At 35.9% G+C, this 18,962-nt stretch overlaps 1 protein-coding gene across 1 annotated transcript in view; it reads left to right on the plus strand.

Annotated features, from left to right (window-relative positions):
- The window catches only part of LOC134558880 (macrophage mannose receptor 1-like), a 56,345-nt gene extending 37,383 nt beyond the window's left edge, over positions 1–18,962 (plus strand). The window contains exons 18-30 of the mRNA XM_063413172.1: positions 31–98; positions 1,056–1,156; positions 1,666–1,808; positions 2,510–2,624; positions 5,006–5,175; positions 7,190–7,292; positions 8,172–8,401; positions 9,510–9,675; positions 10,018–10,170; positions 11,005–11,121; positions 12,609–12,776; positions 15,259–15,318; positions 15,701–18,962. Coding sequence (XP_063269242.1) covers positions 31–98; positions 1,056–1,156; positions 1,666–1,808; positions 2,510–2,624; positions 5,006–5,175; positions 7,190–7,292; positions 8,172–8,401; positions 9,510–9,675; positions 10,018–10,170; positions 11,005–11,121; positions 12,609–12,776; positions 15,259–15,318; positions 15,701–15,951 — 1,845 coding nt within the window. The 3' untranslated portion in view covers positions 15,952–18,962. The remainder of the gene's footprint in view (positions 1–30; positions 99–1,055; positions 1,157–1,665; positions 1,809–2,509; positions 2,625–5,005; positions 5,176–7,189; positions 7,293–8,171; positions 8,402–9,509; positions 9,676–10,017; positions 10,171–11,004; positions 11,122–12,608; positions 12,777–15,258; positions 15,319–15,700) is intronic.

Consider the following 18,962-nt stretch of genomic DNA (forward strand, 5'->3'; position numbering starts at 1 on the left):
ATTGGTAAAATTTTAATTTCTGCATTCTAGATACTGAAAAATGGCAAAGAGGATGAATATTTCATTGGTTTACAACTGAGCGTTGACCAGCGTACAAGGTAGGTCATACCTAGTTTTGAGTCTTAAACACAATTGGCTTCTCAAGCGGTTTAATTCCATCTTACTTTAGCTCTAGATGATCCAGAAGAAATGCTGCATGTTTCCTAAATTCAGTCAAAGGTAGAAGAAAAATTGCACTGCATTTAATGTATTGATGTTAATTAATTTAATTAATGTAGTTAATGTAATTTTTGTTCAGAAATTCTAGTTTCCTTTATTATGTGACTTATACTGAAAATATAAATAGATTTCTGAACTGTAAACATGTAAGTCTTCTGGTAGGTAAAAACATTCTTTTTCCCTATCTTAAGTGTTGAGAACAGACACTAATAAAGAAACAAATGAAACCTATTTTCTTTTTCTTGAACAATGATAGCTGTTACACTGAGGTCAAGCAGGTTTTCTGCAATCCTTTCTGAATGTCAGTGTGGAGCACCGTATTGATTTTGACATGAGATGTTTATTCAGGCTTGGATTCAGTTCAGTCTGTGTTTGAAGTGCCTGCTGAGATGCCTTATAGTTCTCAGTTCTTCTTATAGTCCACAGTAACAATGAGGGACCTAGCCTCTGAAAATGGGGTGTTTCTGCCTTGCTGGGACCCTAAGATGAATATACTTTTAAGTACCTTGTGCATGTGTCTGAAGGCTGACCCTGGGCACCTCTGTCACTTGCAGAGCACTAGAAAGATGTGTCCTAATAATTTGCCTCATAACAATTTTGTTCTTCATTACCTAATCTGCATGGATGCTCAGCTTTTTTAATATTTGTATTTTACATTGTATGTTTTTGAGCAGAGAGTAAATTTAGTGCAACTAGTAGAGAGGTAATTTGGTCAAAAAACCTTGTACATTTTACTATGAACAGCTATATTAAGCATATTACAAGTTACTTTTTTTAACGTGTAAAAAGTTCTATTTTATGTTAAAGAAGCATTTTGTTGGATTGTTTTTCTTAAGCTGGATGGATGGCACTCCAGTGAATTATTTGGCATGGGCACCACATGAACCTAACTTTGCAAATAATGATGAAAACTGTGTAGTTATGTATAAGAATTTGGGTGAGTTTTGTATATTCTTTCATGAGTTTCATTATTTGCGTGCTTGCATCACAACATTCTTTTTCTTCTGAGAAGCATCCCTTCCTCCTGTTTTTTTCATTCTCTTTTGCAAAAAGTTACTGAAGTAGACCACAGTATTACTTACAGGACTTAATAGTTTTGTGCTCTTGTGCTTACCTTAAGCCTACCATGGGGAAGATCTGATAGAGGTCTGTGGCTAGAGGTCTATGGTTGTGATTGCGGATTTAAATTTCGTATTAAAATTGACCTAATGTGTCACTATGAAATTTCTAGTACCTGGTTCTGCAAAGCTTTTAATGTTCTGTAATTACAGTGTGTATAAAGTGACATATTTTTCCTAGACACTGATATTGACAGTAATAAACTGAGAGACAGCTTTGATCTTATCTTTCAACTAAAAGCACTGTATTTGAGAATGAGTGAAACTGATTTCCATTAACCAACTTGAGATGTGGTGTCATACAGTTCCCCATTTATCTTACACCCAGGATTTTGGAATGATATAAACTGTGGCTATCCAAATCCCTACATATGTGAAAGGCACAACAGTTCCATTAATTCAACTGTTCCTCCAACAACAATTTCAACTCCAAGAGGATGTCGTCCAACTTGGCTTTCTTTTCGTAATAAGGTATCATAACAAATAAGGTCTATGCTGGATGTTTGGCAAAGCAGTAAATAGAAAACATGGGAATTTTTTAATCATGCTGTTACTTACTAAAACCAAATATTGTTATTTTTATGCAGAGAGCTATGATACACGCGTGCTTTTCTTTGTTTGCCCATCCATTGTTTTGCAGGAAAAGTGTTTTTCTGATGTTTCTAATGAAGCAAATTCAGTCGCAGTTGATCAAAGACAATTATCTAGTCAGCTCTTCAAATCTTTTGATACACATTTAGTCAGAATTCCTAAAGTATTGCTGCCTTGATCTTGGTGCTTTTTAACCAAACTGTAATAATTTTTACTGCCTACATTTTGTCTTCCTTAACTTTGCTAACATGATATGCATTGTAGAATAAAATTAATAGTCAGGCAAACTAAAATCAGTCATGCATAACTCAGCACTGTTAGCTGTCTATAGAAAAGTCAGAATTTGCTTATTTTCTAGGGATTTCAGATCAAATCTACTTGTTCAATAAAACACTTTAGTGAGACTCCTAATTTTATAGAGAACTAGGACCAGTACAAAAGCTCATTTGAAGTTGAATGTAGTTTTTCAGATAAATGCATTCTTTTACTGCCTTTTCTCTATCCTGCCCTGTTTAAAACAGTAATTATCAATTGAGGGATATTGGAGCAAAGATAACATGGGGAATTTGTTCGTGTTTCAGTGTTACAAAATATTTGGATCTACTGAAGAGGAACGTGTTACTTGGCATGCTGCACGAACAGCTTGCATGAATTTAGGAGGAAACCTGGCCTCGATCCCTAATGAACAAGTGCAAGGTACTGTGCACAATTTTGTAGCAACTCGATGAGATGACATGAAATCCTTACAGGCTGGCTGGGGGTTTTGTCTGAATATAACCAGATTTGAATAATGATTGCACATCTGATTTTTTGTTCCAAAACGTATAATGTTTAGAAATCTACAATGAAGTCTTCACTTGAATCTACCAAATTTTAGTGTTGGCTTAGAGATATGTGTATATTGTCCTGGCAGCAAAAGTAGTGTTTTTTCCTGCTTGCACTTGATGCCAGCTGGACCCTGCAATTTCCATTCCAAAAAATGTGGTTTCAGTAGGTAGCATTAACTTGCTGCATAGCTTTCCTGTTAAATCAAGCAGAACACCTTTAGGATGAGAACTTGCCTGGGGACAACTTGAAACAGGTTTGAGTGCTCATACACATACCCAGAGCTCACCACACAGATGTGCCACTCTTTTCACCAGAGGAGCTCATTGTAATGAACCCAAGAGCTGCATCCCTGCCTCAGGGAGATGAGCAGGGGAAAGTTACCTCATGCTTGAATAAGCAAGGCACATGTTCAAACTAAAAGTGGGAGAAGAACTTGACAGATGTTAGATTGATAGGTAGAGCCTTCAGGCATGCTGTTTTATCCTACATGTGAAGGTGATGAAAAACAGATGCTGCAAAACACATACTGTCTGTGAACTCAAGAGAGTACACTGAAAACTCAACCATTGTAAAACAATGCATTGAAGTCTGAGCAGTTAAATAGTCCTAATTTAAACTGCTGATAAGAACTTAGTACTAATTATGCATTCCACTTGTGAAGAGCTGAAGAACTAAACTTTCATTTTTCAAACAGCATATTCTTATCCTACATAATTTCTGCAGTAGAAAATTCAGGTGGTTAGTTCATGCACAGGACTTGAATTCTAGGTAAAAGAGAAATGAGCAATGGAGCTATTAGCACAAAACTATTATCATAGTAAGAAGTGCAGGCATAAAGGCCTAAGTTCCTGTTACAGTTTTTGGCAGAACAGCAATGTTAATGTTTGACAAAGAAACCTGCAGGTTTCATTCCTAGAGGAGTAAGCTGCATACCTTTAAAAATGCTGAAGATGATGCTGTTTAGGTTTTGCCTTTTTTTCTGTTCTCTACTGTTCACACTTATATTTGTAACTATGTAGTCTATGCTATTAGTGACTAGTTTTCCCAGTACTTTTCCATGTCCTTTTTTTAAGCAGAAAGGCAAAACAAATTCCAGAGCTCCAAGCCCCAGGAGTTAGAAGGTTCCAGTGCAATCTTGGTTCTTCATGGGAACCAAGGCTGAGAACAACTCTTCCAGATACATTCTCATGGACAAAGTACCACTAGTGCTGAGGGAGGCTCCAGAGAAGGGGCTTGACCTGGGGGGAATTGCATCACCACTTGTCCTCCTAATTGGTGCTTTTTATCAATTATGCTGATTTCCTAACCTATGAAAATGTACTCACTCCTGGGGGGAGGTGGGCTTATGTGGACATCTTTCCATAACTGCCTCTGAAGGCCTTTAAATAAAGATGCCCTTTTATACTACTTCCTTACTGAGTTATCTCTAGTTTCATTTCCAGGTTGAGAAAAAGGCAACAAAGGAAGGTGAATTATTAACAAAGCAGGCAGAAATTAATCTATTCTTTTCAGAGTAAAAAAAACCATAACCATGACTGCAGCAGTTGGCAGAAGCCAACTTTATCACCACATTTGCTGTATGGTGGATTAGTGGATTGAATATAATTCATAATGTTCACAATAGATGAATATCAGCTGACATAGCCTGCTCTATTTGTGAGCTAGCCACCTTAGCTCAGACACATCAGCACCCACCTGGACTGTGCAAAGGTGTGATTATTGATTTGCTTGTGTTTAATAGTTCTGTTAAGTCTCATTTGAAGCATGTTCCTTGTGCATTTTTCTCCCTGCCAAGGCAGTCCAGGGAGGGAAGAAACACTCTTGTGATTCTAGAAGAGCACTGCTTGTGCAGATACACAACTGGCAGGAGCTCGGTACAACCTGGGGGGCAACCACTGTTGTGGGATTATCAAAAATGTATATGATCCCCAAAGCTGTTAATGTCTTGAACTAGGATTCAAATGTGTCTTGGGACAATATAAAAACCATTTCTGTCACTTTTCTGGGGTTTGTTCCAGTACCAGCTTAGATTAAGTATTTTTCCCAAAGCCACAGTTATATATGTCTAGCTCCCCATTCATCAAACTCAATATTCATCTCCTTTTCATCTCAGTTGCTAATGTTACCAGCAATGGAGTGTTCTGTATTTCAGAAAAAGTACTTAATGTCACTAATCTCAGTGTGGCCAAACATTTCAGCTGTCCTATATTAAAACTATTCCTCTTTTTCTTTGCATTTTTTTATTCTAGCTTTCCTTACTTTCCATTTAAAGGATTTTGTCACTGAGACATGGATTGGATTAAATGATATAAATCATGAAATGAGGTTTCTCTGGACAGATGGAACAGGGGTTTACTTTACAAACTGGGCCAAAGGCTTCCCATCAGGACACATGGATTTATATGCATATAGCGGCCAGGTAAATAGCAATCACAAATTGTTCACTGAAATTTGATTTTATAGATTCATAGAATCACTTAGGTTGGAAAAGACTTCTGAGATTGTTTAGTTCCACCATTAATACAGCACTGCCAAGGCCACCATTAAACCATGTCCCTTAAGTGCTGCATCTACATATCTTTTAAATACCTCTTGGGATGGTGACTTAGCCAGTTATCCCTGCTCCAATGCCTGAAAACTCTTTTGGTGATGAAATTTTTCCAAATATCCAATCTAGTTATGCCAATTTCTTAGCACAGCTTTGGGCCATTTCCTCTTGTCCTATCAGTTGTTCTACTAGGGAAAAGAGACCAATACCCACCTTGCCTAAGACTGAATTCATGCATTTGTGGTGATTTTAGGCATTTACTACTTTCATACCTGTATACATGTCGAATATATATCCAGATAGAGTGAATGGTTTGGAGGCCTTGTGCAGTTGCTGTATCAGCTGGTGACAGGATCTGTGGAGTGCTCAAACAAAGACTTGTTTCAGTTTTAAGTTCTCTGTGTTCATGAAGGCTAGACAGCTTTTGTGTTGAGCCTGTGTTCTCCCATGGGCTGTGTAAAGAGGACACTGGTTTTCCTGCCCCGTGGCATTTCCCCAAAATCACAACAATGAGAACCTCCTCCTGGTCCTCTGGCAACCGTTGTGCCGGAACTTGGCAGGTTTCCCAGTTGGCATGGTGTTTGCAAGGGAGCATTTACAGGCATTCCCCTGAAACAGGTGTCTTACATATAAGCAAATAAGCAAATTCTGCCAGTGACAGCTGCAGAAAGGACACGAGTCTATAAAAAGACAGCCGTTCAACTTTTACAAGAAAATAAACCCCAAACCACCAGAAAATCACTTTCTCTATTTCTGTCAAACAAACTGATCTGATAGGTCACAGAGTTCCTTTCTCTCTGACCATGTGTGTGTAGATAGTTCTGTACTCTGGAACGACAGCACTTTATAGTGTTAACTTTATTTCTCTTGAAAGACATTTTTAATGTAGAAATTTTATTTTTATGTATAATATCCTTTTCCATGTCTTTGAAAGTAGCACTTGTGAGCTTCTTGTCCCTAAAGGTGAAATAAAATTAGGTAGAATTTGGAGTTCTAAAGGAAAATATTTTAAAAATGTTGCTTCTCAAATAAAAATGTTTGTCTCTTTTTATTTAAAGTAATAGGATTTTTAGGAAGTCATATGTGACAACTTATAAAGTCCCTTTTTCATAAATTTTAGATACATTTTTAAGTTTATCTGAGCTTAGCAAAAAAATGTTATCATAGTACAAATTAGTATGCAACTGTTCAGTTTGAAAGATTTAAATCCCCATGCTTTTCATCCACAAATGAAGTAATTATATGAACATCTTCTCATGGACAGAAAAAAGTGAACAAGTAAACAGAATAACATAGATATGGATGTTTCATTACACAAGGCCACTTGTAACCCTGCAGGGTTTTGCACTAATCACTGTTTATTTAATAAGTATTAATTCTAGCTATTGTGTCCATGTTGGAGAAGTTGAAATGTCATAGTAGGGGTGGTACTGACAGGGCAGTGGCTGCCTTTGGGCAGGAGCTGTTCTATCTTTGCTGTGTCTACTATTATAGCTTGAAACAATAAATTGTTGCATTGCACTTTAAGGATTCTGGTTTATATCTGGGGCAAAGTTACCCAATCTTTTTTACAATGACTGATCTATTTTCTCTTTAAATTATCTGTGACTCCTCTCCATACTGTATGCCTGAGGACTGAGAATACTAGAATTTCTCTGGTCCTCTTATTCACCCCAATGTAGTGCAATTGAAAGTAACAAAGAAATTGAAGTGTTAAAAGGAGTAGAACTTCCACATCACTTGTGGAACTTAAAACTTGTGCTCTTAAGTGATAAAAAGATATGAGAGTAAAATTCCTGCATTACTTGAGTCTGAAGATGTAAATGGGGGAACTAAAGTTTTGTATTTGCTGTTTTTAACTGATGTTATATCTCTTTGCCTCGAGGCTGATTGTGTTGCCATGAAAAACAAACCTGTTAAGGAAGCAGGGAAGTGGGCTGATCAGAGTTGTGATAACAGCAGAGGATATATATGCCAAATTAATGCAGGTACTTCCCTCTTTAATTAAAACCAAACATTTGTATTTTTTTTCAGGGAATTGCTTAAATATGTGGATTTAAACATAATTTTGCTTCCAAGAAAGATAAATGCATAAATTGTTCTTCGGGCAGGAACAAAAATGTCAAATAGTCAAATATGTCAGAAGTCCGATTAGTCACTGCTCTCATCTGACCCTTCCCAGCAAATGCTGTGTTGCTATTTTCCTCAGCTGGAATTTGTGTCTGCATCTTTGTGTCTAGTATGACCCTTGATACGACATTTGTTCCACAGTTTTTTAATTTTTTGAGCACCTTGTCTTTCCAAACAGATTATGGAAAATACTGATTTGTACATGTAGCACGAGTTGTCTGGAATGACACTGTAACTCATCTGCACTGAACTGGAACAAAATCACCTCCAAAAAATGAGATTAAAATATTTAAATCTAGCATCTGTTTGAGTATCTGAGTAATTTTTAAAGACTGGTCTGTTGTGAGCATTTTATTTCTTGGGGAAAAAAATCCTTTGAAAACCAGTTTCTGCAAACCATTTCATTTGATGAAAAGAAGATTTTATGAAAAAATTATGATCTAATCCTAAGTAATTTCAGAAATACTACTCCTGATGATTATACAGAATGCTCCTTTAATCTTTGTTAAAAGTTGTTTTAGGCAGCCCTTTTCCTTTCTACAGTTTTGTAATTGAATTTTACTACTGATACTGGTTTAAAGCATAGTGTATCTTGCTGATTATAGATCAGTGCTGATTATAAATCAGGGAATATGAAATAAAGAAGGAAGACTTTTTTTAAATTCTATTTGCAACCACAGTGAAATCTTACTCCCCTGAACAAGTATATAGGTCTTTTTTCATACTTTATTTTATAGATGCTGAATTTCTGCCTTCTACAACTTCATCCCCATCCAACATTATCCGTTATGGGAATAGTAGTTACTTGTTCATCCATACCAAAATGACATGGGAGGATGCACGGAAAAACTGCAAACAAAATCAATTTGATCTTTCCAGTGTCTTAGACCCCTACAGTCATTCATTCCTGTGGCTGAAGATATTAAAGTATGGGGTACCTGTGTGGATTGGTCTTAACAGTAATGTGGTAAGAACATTAAACTAATTGAACACGATGCTGCTTCTCTCATGGACAAATCAGGAACTGAAAATTCTTGTGATATCTCTTTACTTTTGCTTATTTGTTTCTATCTTGGACCTAAATATTTCTTTGTGCTGTCAGAGGAATCCATCCTCTTCTGTTAATCTGATTAAATTGTAAATATTGCGCATTCTTTTCACACTTTTTCTATGATATTCCACTTGTGCACTTCCAAATAAGACATTTTAGGTTAGCATCTTGGAATATCTCTTTATGTATATCAGGTATAAATGTGATATATATGTGATATAAAATCCTCATATTTTAGAATTTACAGAAGAAAACATTTATTTTAATAATGATACCTAATTTTGAGAAATATAAGAAGGTGCTATTACTATGAATGTTTTAACATATTTGAGGATAGTTAGCAAAATAATTAATTTGTTTACCTAGTTTAATTTTACTTGTCTCCCTCTTCTCATTTGTTTGGTATTTTATTACTTTCTGCATATTTAAATACAATATTTTTTTCTTCTTGGCACAGACACTTGTCCCACACACTCCATTTGACTGAGCAAATGAAAAATCCCAAATATATGAACATAACACACCGCTTCCCTAAAATCAAAAGATGCCTCTAATATTAATTACCAGGATGAATCACTGAGTTAACCAGCTTTGGTGGGAAATGATTACCATTTTAAATGTATTTCAAGTTAAAATAATCTATGTGTCTCTAAACTTCTGGGGAAACAGCTCATTTAAACAGACAAAATTAGTCATCCAAATTTCACTCCCACAAGTTATGTTAAATGAAATGATTAGACCAAAATTAAAGGTATTCTAAGTTCAACATTAACTCAATGTCACTCTGCATTTCCTTTTGCAAAAAAGTACTTGTTGCACTGCTGTATTTCTCCATAAATAACCATCACAACAAAAATGTCAAAGTTTGAGCCATTTGTATTTGTTATTTGTGTCTAAGAAAAACCCCAATCCTTTTAACACGAAGTACTATGTAGACTAGATTTAGATATAGATAGACTACTATATAGATTACTAGAGTAGATTGATGGAGTTTAATCATTGCAGTTGATGGTTTTTTCCTTAGACCGATGGGCGTTATGAATGGATTGATAACTGGAGAATGAAGTACACGAAATGGGCTGAAGGGGAGCCAAAGCAAAAAATAGGCTGTGTCTATCTTGACATCACTGGAGTCTGGAAGACAGGATTCTGCAATGAAAGTTACTTCTCTGTTTGCAAAAAGTCTGATGGTAAGAACTTGAATCTGACCATTGCAATTACAATCAATATCTCATTAGAGATGCTGGGGTTTATTTCAAGAGCTAAATAGATGAAATCATTAGAACTTACTTAGGCTGAATTGGGCTGCTTTAAAATTAGGGCAAACACATAGTAAGAAAGAGCTAATGAATGTGACTGTGAATAGCTATCACTTTACATTTTTTAATGTTGGGTAAATTTTGAAATGCTTAGACTCACATTACTCTGCTATTTATTCTGCTATTGAATAAACTTGGAATATCAAAAACCTCAAAAATCAAGACAGTGAATGTAAGAGAGTAGTAACTTTTTAAAAAACTATTTTTAATCAGTTCAAGCTCCCACTGAGCCCCCTCAGCTTCCAGGAAAGTGTCCTGAATCAGAAGGACATAGGTCTTGGATCCCTTTCCGAGGTCATTGCTATTACATTGAATCTTCTTCTTCAAGAAACTGGGCCCAGGCATCTCTAGAATGTCTTCGGCTAGGTGAGTATCTACTTTATGAGCATATATTCCTGACTTTTTCCTAACTGTGGAAAGCTGAACATGTGTTATGTGTTTTTGTGATTTTGAGGATGGTCCAACTGCAAGACAGTTGCATCCAATTATTGCCTTAGTTTGGGAGGTAATGGAAAACCTCTGACTGCCAATGGCCCACACTGTGTCTCATGCATGTGGGACCAGGCATGAGAGGAGCTCTGTGGCCTGGAGTGAAGATCATGGAAGGGGAAAACTTGTACTTTCACCCTGATAGGAGATAAACAACTTCATCCATAGCAGTCACTGAAGCTTATTTTAATGGAATTTGTATATTTTGTTTTCTTGATCTAATTTCCCCCTTGATTATTGCAGTTTTATGCCACTGTTAAAGTTACAGCTCTTTAGTCTGGATAATATGTGAGTAAACTAGGGCTGCTGTGCAGTCTCATTCTCTCAATTTCCTTCTTGTGGAAAGGCATGAAGATTGATTATGCTGGACTCCATGTGTCTGTAGCACTGCTGTTTATAGCATTGGTGGTAATGTGACTTAAGTGTCTGGTCTCCCATTAGATCATGCAGAGATCTCATTCACTCCCCAGCAGAACTGATTGTAGCTTTATCTTCACTGGAATTATATATTGACACGTGGCCAATAAAAACCTACCACTGAAACCCATGGCAAGTGTAGATATCTGGTACTGGGTGAGAAGATTCTCCCTGTCTTTTCTGATATTTAGGTTTGTTTCTGGGTTCTCATGAAGTAGTTTCTTGACAGGACAATGAGAATGCTCTCCACTGTAAAACATGTCTAAGAGATTTTTCTTTCCCTGTGTCTTCCAGGTGCGTCTTTGGTCTCCATTGAAGACACGGCGGAAGCCAACTTTCTGACCTACAACCTTGAACCACTTGAAGGGAAAACATCAACATTTTGGACAGGAATGTACAGAAATGTGGATGGTATTTTCTCTTCTTTTAGAGCCTTTTGTTTTAGTGAATAATTACTGCAAGCTGTTTGACATGAATGTTGAAAATTTCACTTTATTACTTCTGTACTAAGGAAGATAAAGCAAGACAGAATAGGCAACAGGCTACTTTAATTAAATCCTAAATTCAGCAATTATTGCATTCACATTAATACAATTAATATTCAATTAGATAGATATTTCTCTTCTTATGAGAAACTTTACAGTACAGTCTTGTACTGTTCAGGCAAAAATGCCAGTATAACTGTCAGTGGCAGGGTTGCAAAATAGTTCAGGTGACTTGAGGTGTGGTTTTCTTGAGTTTTGGAAGATTATTTTTACAACTGCCTACCCAAACACTTGAATGACAAACTTCTTAGGGATAAGATAACTTCTCAATTACATTGCTTGAATCTTAACCAGGAATAGTGAAAATTTTTGGTAAAGTAAAGAATTTGAGAGTAATCATTTATATGCATGACACATAGAGTAAAAATGGGGTTTACTGATTTGGTCAATTGACATGAAAAATGTTTCTTAAAGTGGTTCTAAAGCAGTGTATAATACTTCTTACAGTGATCATAAACAGAGATCATAAGAGTTCTTCAGCTCTTCATTATAGCTCTAGATAATGATTATAGCAATTTCAGCATAACTGCATAGCTAAATTTCATACCTTTATGTGTGTATCCACATTGTATTCAGTTGCCATGTCCTCACATGAAGGGTGTCAGGAATTATATTAAAAAAACCCCAAACAAATGCAAAATATATAGAAATATATAGAAACTTATAAGAAATAAAAATACAATTTTCATGCTGAGTCTGCAAATTAGCTTGAGTACAACTTACAGTCACAAGGAGTACATTTATTCTAAATAAATAGCACTATTAAAAGAAAGAAACAAAAAAGGAACCGGAAGGAAGAAGCAGAAAGTCCCAAGCGTAGCTGAGCAACAGTGATCACAAGATTTTGGAAGGAGATCTATAAAAAGGGAAATCGTCTGTGTAAAGCTTGTGGAAATGAGCAGAAACTGGAAAACTAATGGAATAAAATTGGACCTAGAAAGACTCCAGTATGAGCTTTGAAAAGAGTAACATAACACCTTCCTACAAATTACTGAAATAAAGAGCATTCTGGTGAAGTTAAATTTTAACAACACTTACTTCTATAAATGAAATAAATAATTGACACTGCACCATTGCTATGACTTATGGAAGATTCTTCTTGGAACTGTCTTCCCTTTGCAACACCATAAACAAGATTTGTCTGCCGTTTTCCAAAAATAGATGTTGTATCATTTGCATAAAAACTTAGGGGCAACATGTTGTGTCAGAAGTAAATAGTTTAGTGCTCTGTCTCCAAAAAGTGGTGACAAGTAAATTTCTCACAAAGGCAATAAATATGGAGCATGTGAAGGTGTCAATATGGAAATTAATACTATCTTTTCTTTTTCCATATTCAATGTTTTTTTCAATTAGGAGAATGGTTGTGGCTAGACAGCACTGCAGTGAATTTTGTCAACTGGAATGCAGGAGAACCTTCTTCTCAAAAAAATGAGCACTGCGTTGAAATGTATGCAGATTCTGGGTATTGGAATAATTTCTATTGTTCTTCTTACAAAGGATATATTTGTAAAAAGCCAAAAAGTAAGTGCTGTGTGTATGAATTATTTTTATGTGAACTATTCTCTCTGTATGTTAATATTAGTAGATGGCCATTACACACAATGCATTTCAGCTGGATGTTCTGAGTTTTTATGAATGCCAAAGGATGCATATTTCCATGCCAACAAAAACATTGAATGACTCTTAGAAAGTAGTTCTGGACAGTAGTCAAGTCCCTTAAGAACTGCTTTTAAAAGATGGTGTTTGTATCTTAACTGTACCTAGCATATACACTTGACAAATTTGCATGTTTTCTATCGACAGTTGCTGAGAAATCACAATGTAACAACCATGCCTTGCATACACAAATTTTTCTCATTTATATGCAAACATATTCCTCAGGGTATTCCCTCTGTTCTGCCTGTGGAGTAGCCATGGTTTATTTCCAGTCTCTGCCAGTCTCATGTCCACGTGCTTTCTGAGTATGACGCAGTGTTTCTATGAATTGAGTATTTATGAAGTATGAATTATTTAACATCTTGGGATCTTTTGTGGCTGTGTCCTCCTGTTGTGAAAGATGAATGAATGAAAAGCCAAGCAAATAGCATAGTTTGAATGTGCTAAACTGGAGGTGTCCTGAAATAACTGTGTGCAAATTTGACAGCAGGGATATCTAGTGCATATATGTTCCTAAAAGTCATCATAATAATTTCTTTCCACATATATTGCAATACCAGCATCTCTTATAATTTCTAAGGAGGTTGACATATTTAGCTGCAATAGAGCCACTTCCTCTACAATACTGAAAATTAGAGAAATTCTGCTATCCTTTCTGTAAATTTGTTCTCATGCAAAATTATTCTTACTTACTCAAATGCTTGTAATGATGACTGTATCTTTTACAGGAAATACTGCAAAATCTCAGTATATCCACCCTTTCAGAGTCTATTTATATAGTTTTGCATTGTCATTGACAAAAATTCATAGACTGTGATACCAAGTGTTAAAATAAATTGCTACTGTTCCATTTTAACTGTTCAAATTTACTATTTGTGCTGCTACTGGCCTTCACCTATTTTGACGCTGAGCCCTTGCAAAGAGCTGAAGCAGATGAGAGCTAGTTATTTTTTTCTAGGATTAGCTTCAGCTGGTTTAGTCTACTCATGTGGAATGCCATGGATTCAACCTGATTCTAGTGTCAGTGCAAGGATCACATAGTCACTTGCCCTGAAACAGGACACAGTCTGGCCCTACATTGTCACAGAAATGTAGCTTTTCTTGGCATAGCTTTTTAGAACTGCTCCATGTGCAGAATTTAAACAAACTATTAAATGGCTACAGACTAATAAATAGAGCATTAGAAGCATGGTTTTACTGAGGTGCAGTGGCTATTCCTGGTTATGTTTGCTGTTTTCTGAAGAGTGTGAAAGACAAAAACAGGACTGAAATCTTCCCATAGAATAGACATGTTTCCTGTTTCATTTATTGAGTTAATTTTTACCATAGTAATCTGATAGTTCTGTAGCAGGTCTGTTCTATAAAGTATCCAACTTTATTTACCAAGTGAGGGGTCAGCCAGAAGAGAAGACTCTAGGAAAACCTTAGAGCACCTAAAGGGCTCATGAGACAGCTGGAGAGGGATTTCTTACAAGGGCCTGTAGTGACAGTCCAAGGATGGAGATTCATAACCCTCCTGGGCAGCCCGTGCAGTGCTCAGTCACCCTCACAGTGAAAAAGTGTTTCCTGATATTCAGAGGGAAGATCCTGTGTTGCACACTGGTGCCCACACCCTCTCTTCTGTCACTGGGCAGCACTATGGAAGAGATGTAATTGGAGACAATTAAAAATAATTTAAATTCCTGAGCTCACCTTTTTTCGGAATGAAACATGATGCATTGATTCAAGATTTGGTAATAAACTGATTTTATATCTACATGGCAAAATAAAGATCTTCATTTAAATGATGGCCCAGCAAGCCAGATTTCATGGTCCAGATATTAAAATTTAAAAGAGCTACAAACCTTTTAGTTTAGATGTGATACCTGCTAGGACACTGAAGTTCATGAGTGATTTAAGTGTCAATGCAGGTAAGCCATCAAAGTCTCTTGGCAAACCAAATTTATTACACTTCCTATGTTTATATAATAAGTACTACAAGAACTTTTAATTATACTGAGGATTATGTTTAACCATATCTATCCTCTAGATGCTGTATAGATTTTGTTGTGGCTTCATGCTGATGTCTGGATCAGTCTTCATGGAGCTTTTTGTTATTCCTACTTTTTTGCTAGCCTATGTAAATAACTGTGTATGAGACCAGAGTACACTAGACCATTGTGCTGTGCCTTAGGCATATATAATTTTGTATTAACTAAACCCAATTCTTTTCAGTATTTAGCGATTTGTGTTACCATATATTTATCTGAACATGATTTTCAGTGTGTTCCAAAATAGAGAAATAAATAATAAATAATGTAGAAATAGATAATAATACAAAAATATAATTATTTTTTATGTTTTCAAGTTCCAGCAACTGAAGTGCCACCAGCATCTGAAATGCCACCAGCTGAAATATCTACAGCGGGTAAGAATATTGTTTTTCAAGTAGAAAAAAAATAGTCCCACATAAGATTATAAACAAAAAAATTCTATTCTGCATTAAGTCTCTTAAATTTTCTGATATACCCAAGTACTGTACCTGTTTCCTAGGATGACACAATATCCTCTACTTGGGTGCATCTTCAAATGCAGATCTAAAAAAAATTAATAATTTGTGATATATATAGCATGCAATATTAGTTAGGGATTTAAAATCAAGTCATTTTATGTTGCTACCTTTTCTTCTGATTACTTTGAAACAAATGAACCCCTTTTTCCTAAGAGATCATGAATTCTAAAGAACTTGTTTCCAATAATCAGATAAAGATTATGTAGCATTCTCTTGATTTCTTCCTATTTGTTTTCAGCAATGACAACAGATGAGAAGGCTTCTACCCTAAACCACAGCAAAACAGGAGCTTTAGTTGTTGTTGGTGTCATCATTCTACTTGGAAGTGGCCTTGGAGGATACCTCTTCTACAAAAGAAGAAAGAATTGCTTGCCAACAAATGACAGCTTTGAGAATAATTTGTATTTTAATGGTGATGCAGTTCCTGGAATCAGTGACACAAAGGATCTTGTGACCAACATAGAGCAGAATGAACATGCAACACTGTAATGAAACAAAAGAAAATGTAATGTAATATGTAATATAAAATGTAATGTAATAAAATAAAATGTGCCTTGTTTTATTAAAATTATGCAATTAGAATGAAGCCAAAGGTATTTTCTTATGTGCAATTACTGTAATCGCCTGTTTCTGTGTGTGTGTTATGTCATACACTGCAATTATTTTATTTTGTAGCCATTATATAAGGTGAAAGATTTCAGGTCTCAGGATTTGATGATCACACTGGTGAATGTGGGTCTTAAGAAAAGTCATAATGTTGACCAATTTTTAAATAGAACAATAGAAATGGATACAATAAAGAAAGTAAAATGTAGATAGATCCACTTGAGGAATGCACACAAGATTTGACTTTTCTGCATCAGATTTATTTCAAACCATTCTATTGAACAGATACTCAAAGCTATTCAGTAAACATCTTCTAATTCTACCATCTTTCAGGTATTCCCATGGACTTAAGTACAGGCATAGTTACCAGATGTTAAGTCTGTATTTGGGCACATTTCCCCTTTGAACCATGTGGGGGAAAAGACGTTTTTGATATTGCAGTTCCCACGGCTTCATACAACACAGAAAACCAAGAGTACAGTACATGTAGTCTATGTATTCTAGGATTTAATCAGATTTAATCAGCTGCCAGTTTTGGCTGGCCACAAGTGGATTTGTTGATGAGAGGTGATGAAGGTCATGGCAGAACTTCCTTCTTATGAGGCAGCATTTAGTGAGGAGAGGGAGAAAAGTTGCCTGTGCATGTTCTGAAGCTTTCTAGGAGGAGGTTTCCGTGCAGCTGTCATGGTGATCACATGTTGGTACTGCTCTCTACAGCTTCTCAAAAAGTAGCATAAGTTTGCAGGATGTGTGCTGCAAGTAAAGAACAGTTTAGCTTCACCAATGTAATAGTTACTACTGATTTTATTTACTTTCTAAAATGGTTAGATCAACTAATATTTATGGACATCTTATATTCCCCAAGGAGTTTATTTTCCTAATTTTTGTAGATTCTGTAAAATGTAAATCATGCATGATTCCTCACTTGCATACAAAGTTTTCAAGGATTGATTTTGTGGTTTCAGATTTTGCTCTATGAAATAAAAAAACCCTATCTTTGGTTTTTAAAATAGGTTTGCATTTTATAGTCTCATCTATATAAGACACTGTAACATGATAAAATGAAAAAGGAGATGATACCCCTGGGGAGACATTCCAGCAAAAGTTGCAATCAAGTATTATATTAACCATATTTTCCTGAATCTGTCCCAGGATTATCCGCTTAAAGACGAAACAAAAATGTGAGTTGACGGATTTAGTAAAAATCTTAAATTACATACATATGTATGTAAGGTGGGAAAATTTGTCTGGGAACTCCTTTTCTCTGGCTCTGCTCTCTTTCTCCCAGCTATCTCCTTTCCCTGTTCCTACTGCTGTTTCCATTTTTAATGTGCCATTGTTTAAGCATGTTTTTTCAGGGATCAGTACCTCTAATGGCTTTTTATGTCATTGGATGTGGCTTGTGACAGAAAGCTCTTGACTGACCGACTGCCTAATGAGTCATGTTTCACTTATGTGGAGGAGTGGTCCCAGGCAGAAATGTATGTGAAACACACAATGACAGACCAAGAGAGCCTGACTGGAATCCCAGATGAGCAAACATCAGACAGGAGCAGTCTCACCCAACAAAAGCTCAGTCCTCTTCTGGGCCCTGTACAGTCTTAAAATGTTATCTGTGCACTGAGTTGTTCCTCAGCTAACCTTGACACTTGTGCACATATGCAAAGGTATGGGGGCAAAGAAGATAAAAATAGAGAGGATGTCTCATTTCTGGTTCTTTGCCATACTTATAAAGTACATCACTAAAAAGTGTCAAGGAGGGAATCCAGCTACTGGAGCCTGGATAGTTCTGAGCTCATTCTTCCATTTATTTTTCCTGAAATCCAGCATCATCTCTGAGTTGAAGAGAATTTAAAATGCCATGCTAGTTAGTAGCTGACAGTGGATGTAGGTGCTTCTGCAAAATGCTGTGTCAGTTCTGCTCTCCGGTCCAAAAAGGTACAGAAAAAATAGAGAAGGTTCCAAATAAAAAAATCCTACTCTGAAGAAGGAGCTACTTAGCCTGCTCATTTTAGAAAGAGTGTGAGTGAAAAAGACTTGAAGGATTTTCAGAAATTTAGGCTGCATGGCTTACAGTACCTCCTAGTTCAAGACAATGGAATTGAAGCGCATTACCCATTAAAAAGATTAATATATAAACTAGCATTTACAGCACAGGAAATAATTACAGTTCCATGTCATAAGCAGAAGATGAGCACTGATACTTTATATACAAAATCTAACAGAAGTTTTTGAATAAAAAATAGAGAAACAAACAAGCTTGAACTATTTAAACAATGTCTAATTAATATAAGATCAAATGGAAAGCTTTTACCTAGGAACAGAGAGAGGTAAAATATTATTCTCTATCTGACTGGAAAAAAGAAATGTGTAGTATTGGAAATGAGTTGTGTTCATATGGACACACTCTAATTTTTATATTTTATTTATTCTGATCCTTCACCAAATCTTTCAGCCATTTTCTGCTTCTGACTGCTGTTCAGATTTGGGTTGGTCAGGTGCACTAGAACCAAAATGTTGTTCTTCTGATCTCTAACTTTGTCTCCAAGTAGATGACACCACTGAAGGGAAGTCCCAGGCTGTATTTTGCATACATATATATATATATTCACAGAGGAATTGTGTTCTTGCTTTTCTAAAATATACTTGATGTGAAAACAAAGAAAATAATTCCTTGAGAAACAAGATGATGAATAGGATGAACAAGGGAACATGCATAGAAAAGCAAATCAATGTTTTGACTGATCCCTAGTAGTTTATATCTGTAATCCTCTGATGTTGCCAAGATTTCTTATATTTGATCAGACGGTTTAGAAAAAAATCATTACGTAGCCTGAAAAGAGAAAAATAGAAAGGTTGTTCACCTTTTTTTTTTTTTAGACTAGAATGTTCCT

This window comes from Prinia subflava, chromosome 1, assembly GCF_021018805.1.
Source record: "Prinia subflava isolate CZ2003 ecotype Zambia chromosome 1, Cam_Psub_1.2, whole genome shotgun sequence".
In the NCBI taxonomy this organism is placed as follows: domain Eukaryota; kingdom Metazoa; phylum Chordata; class Aves; order Passeriformes; family Cisticolidae; genus Prinia; species Prinia subflava.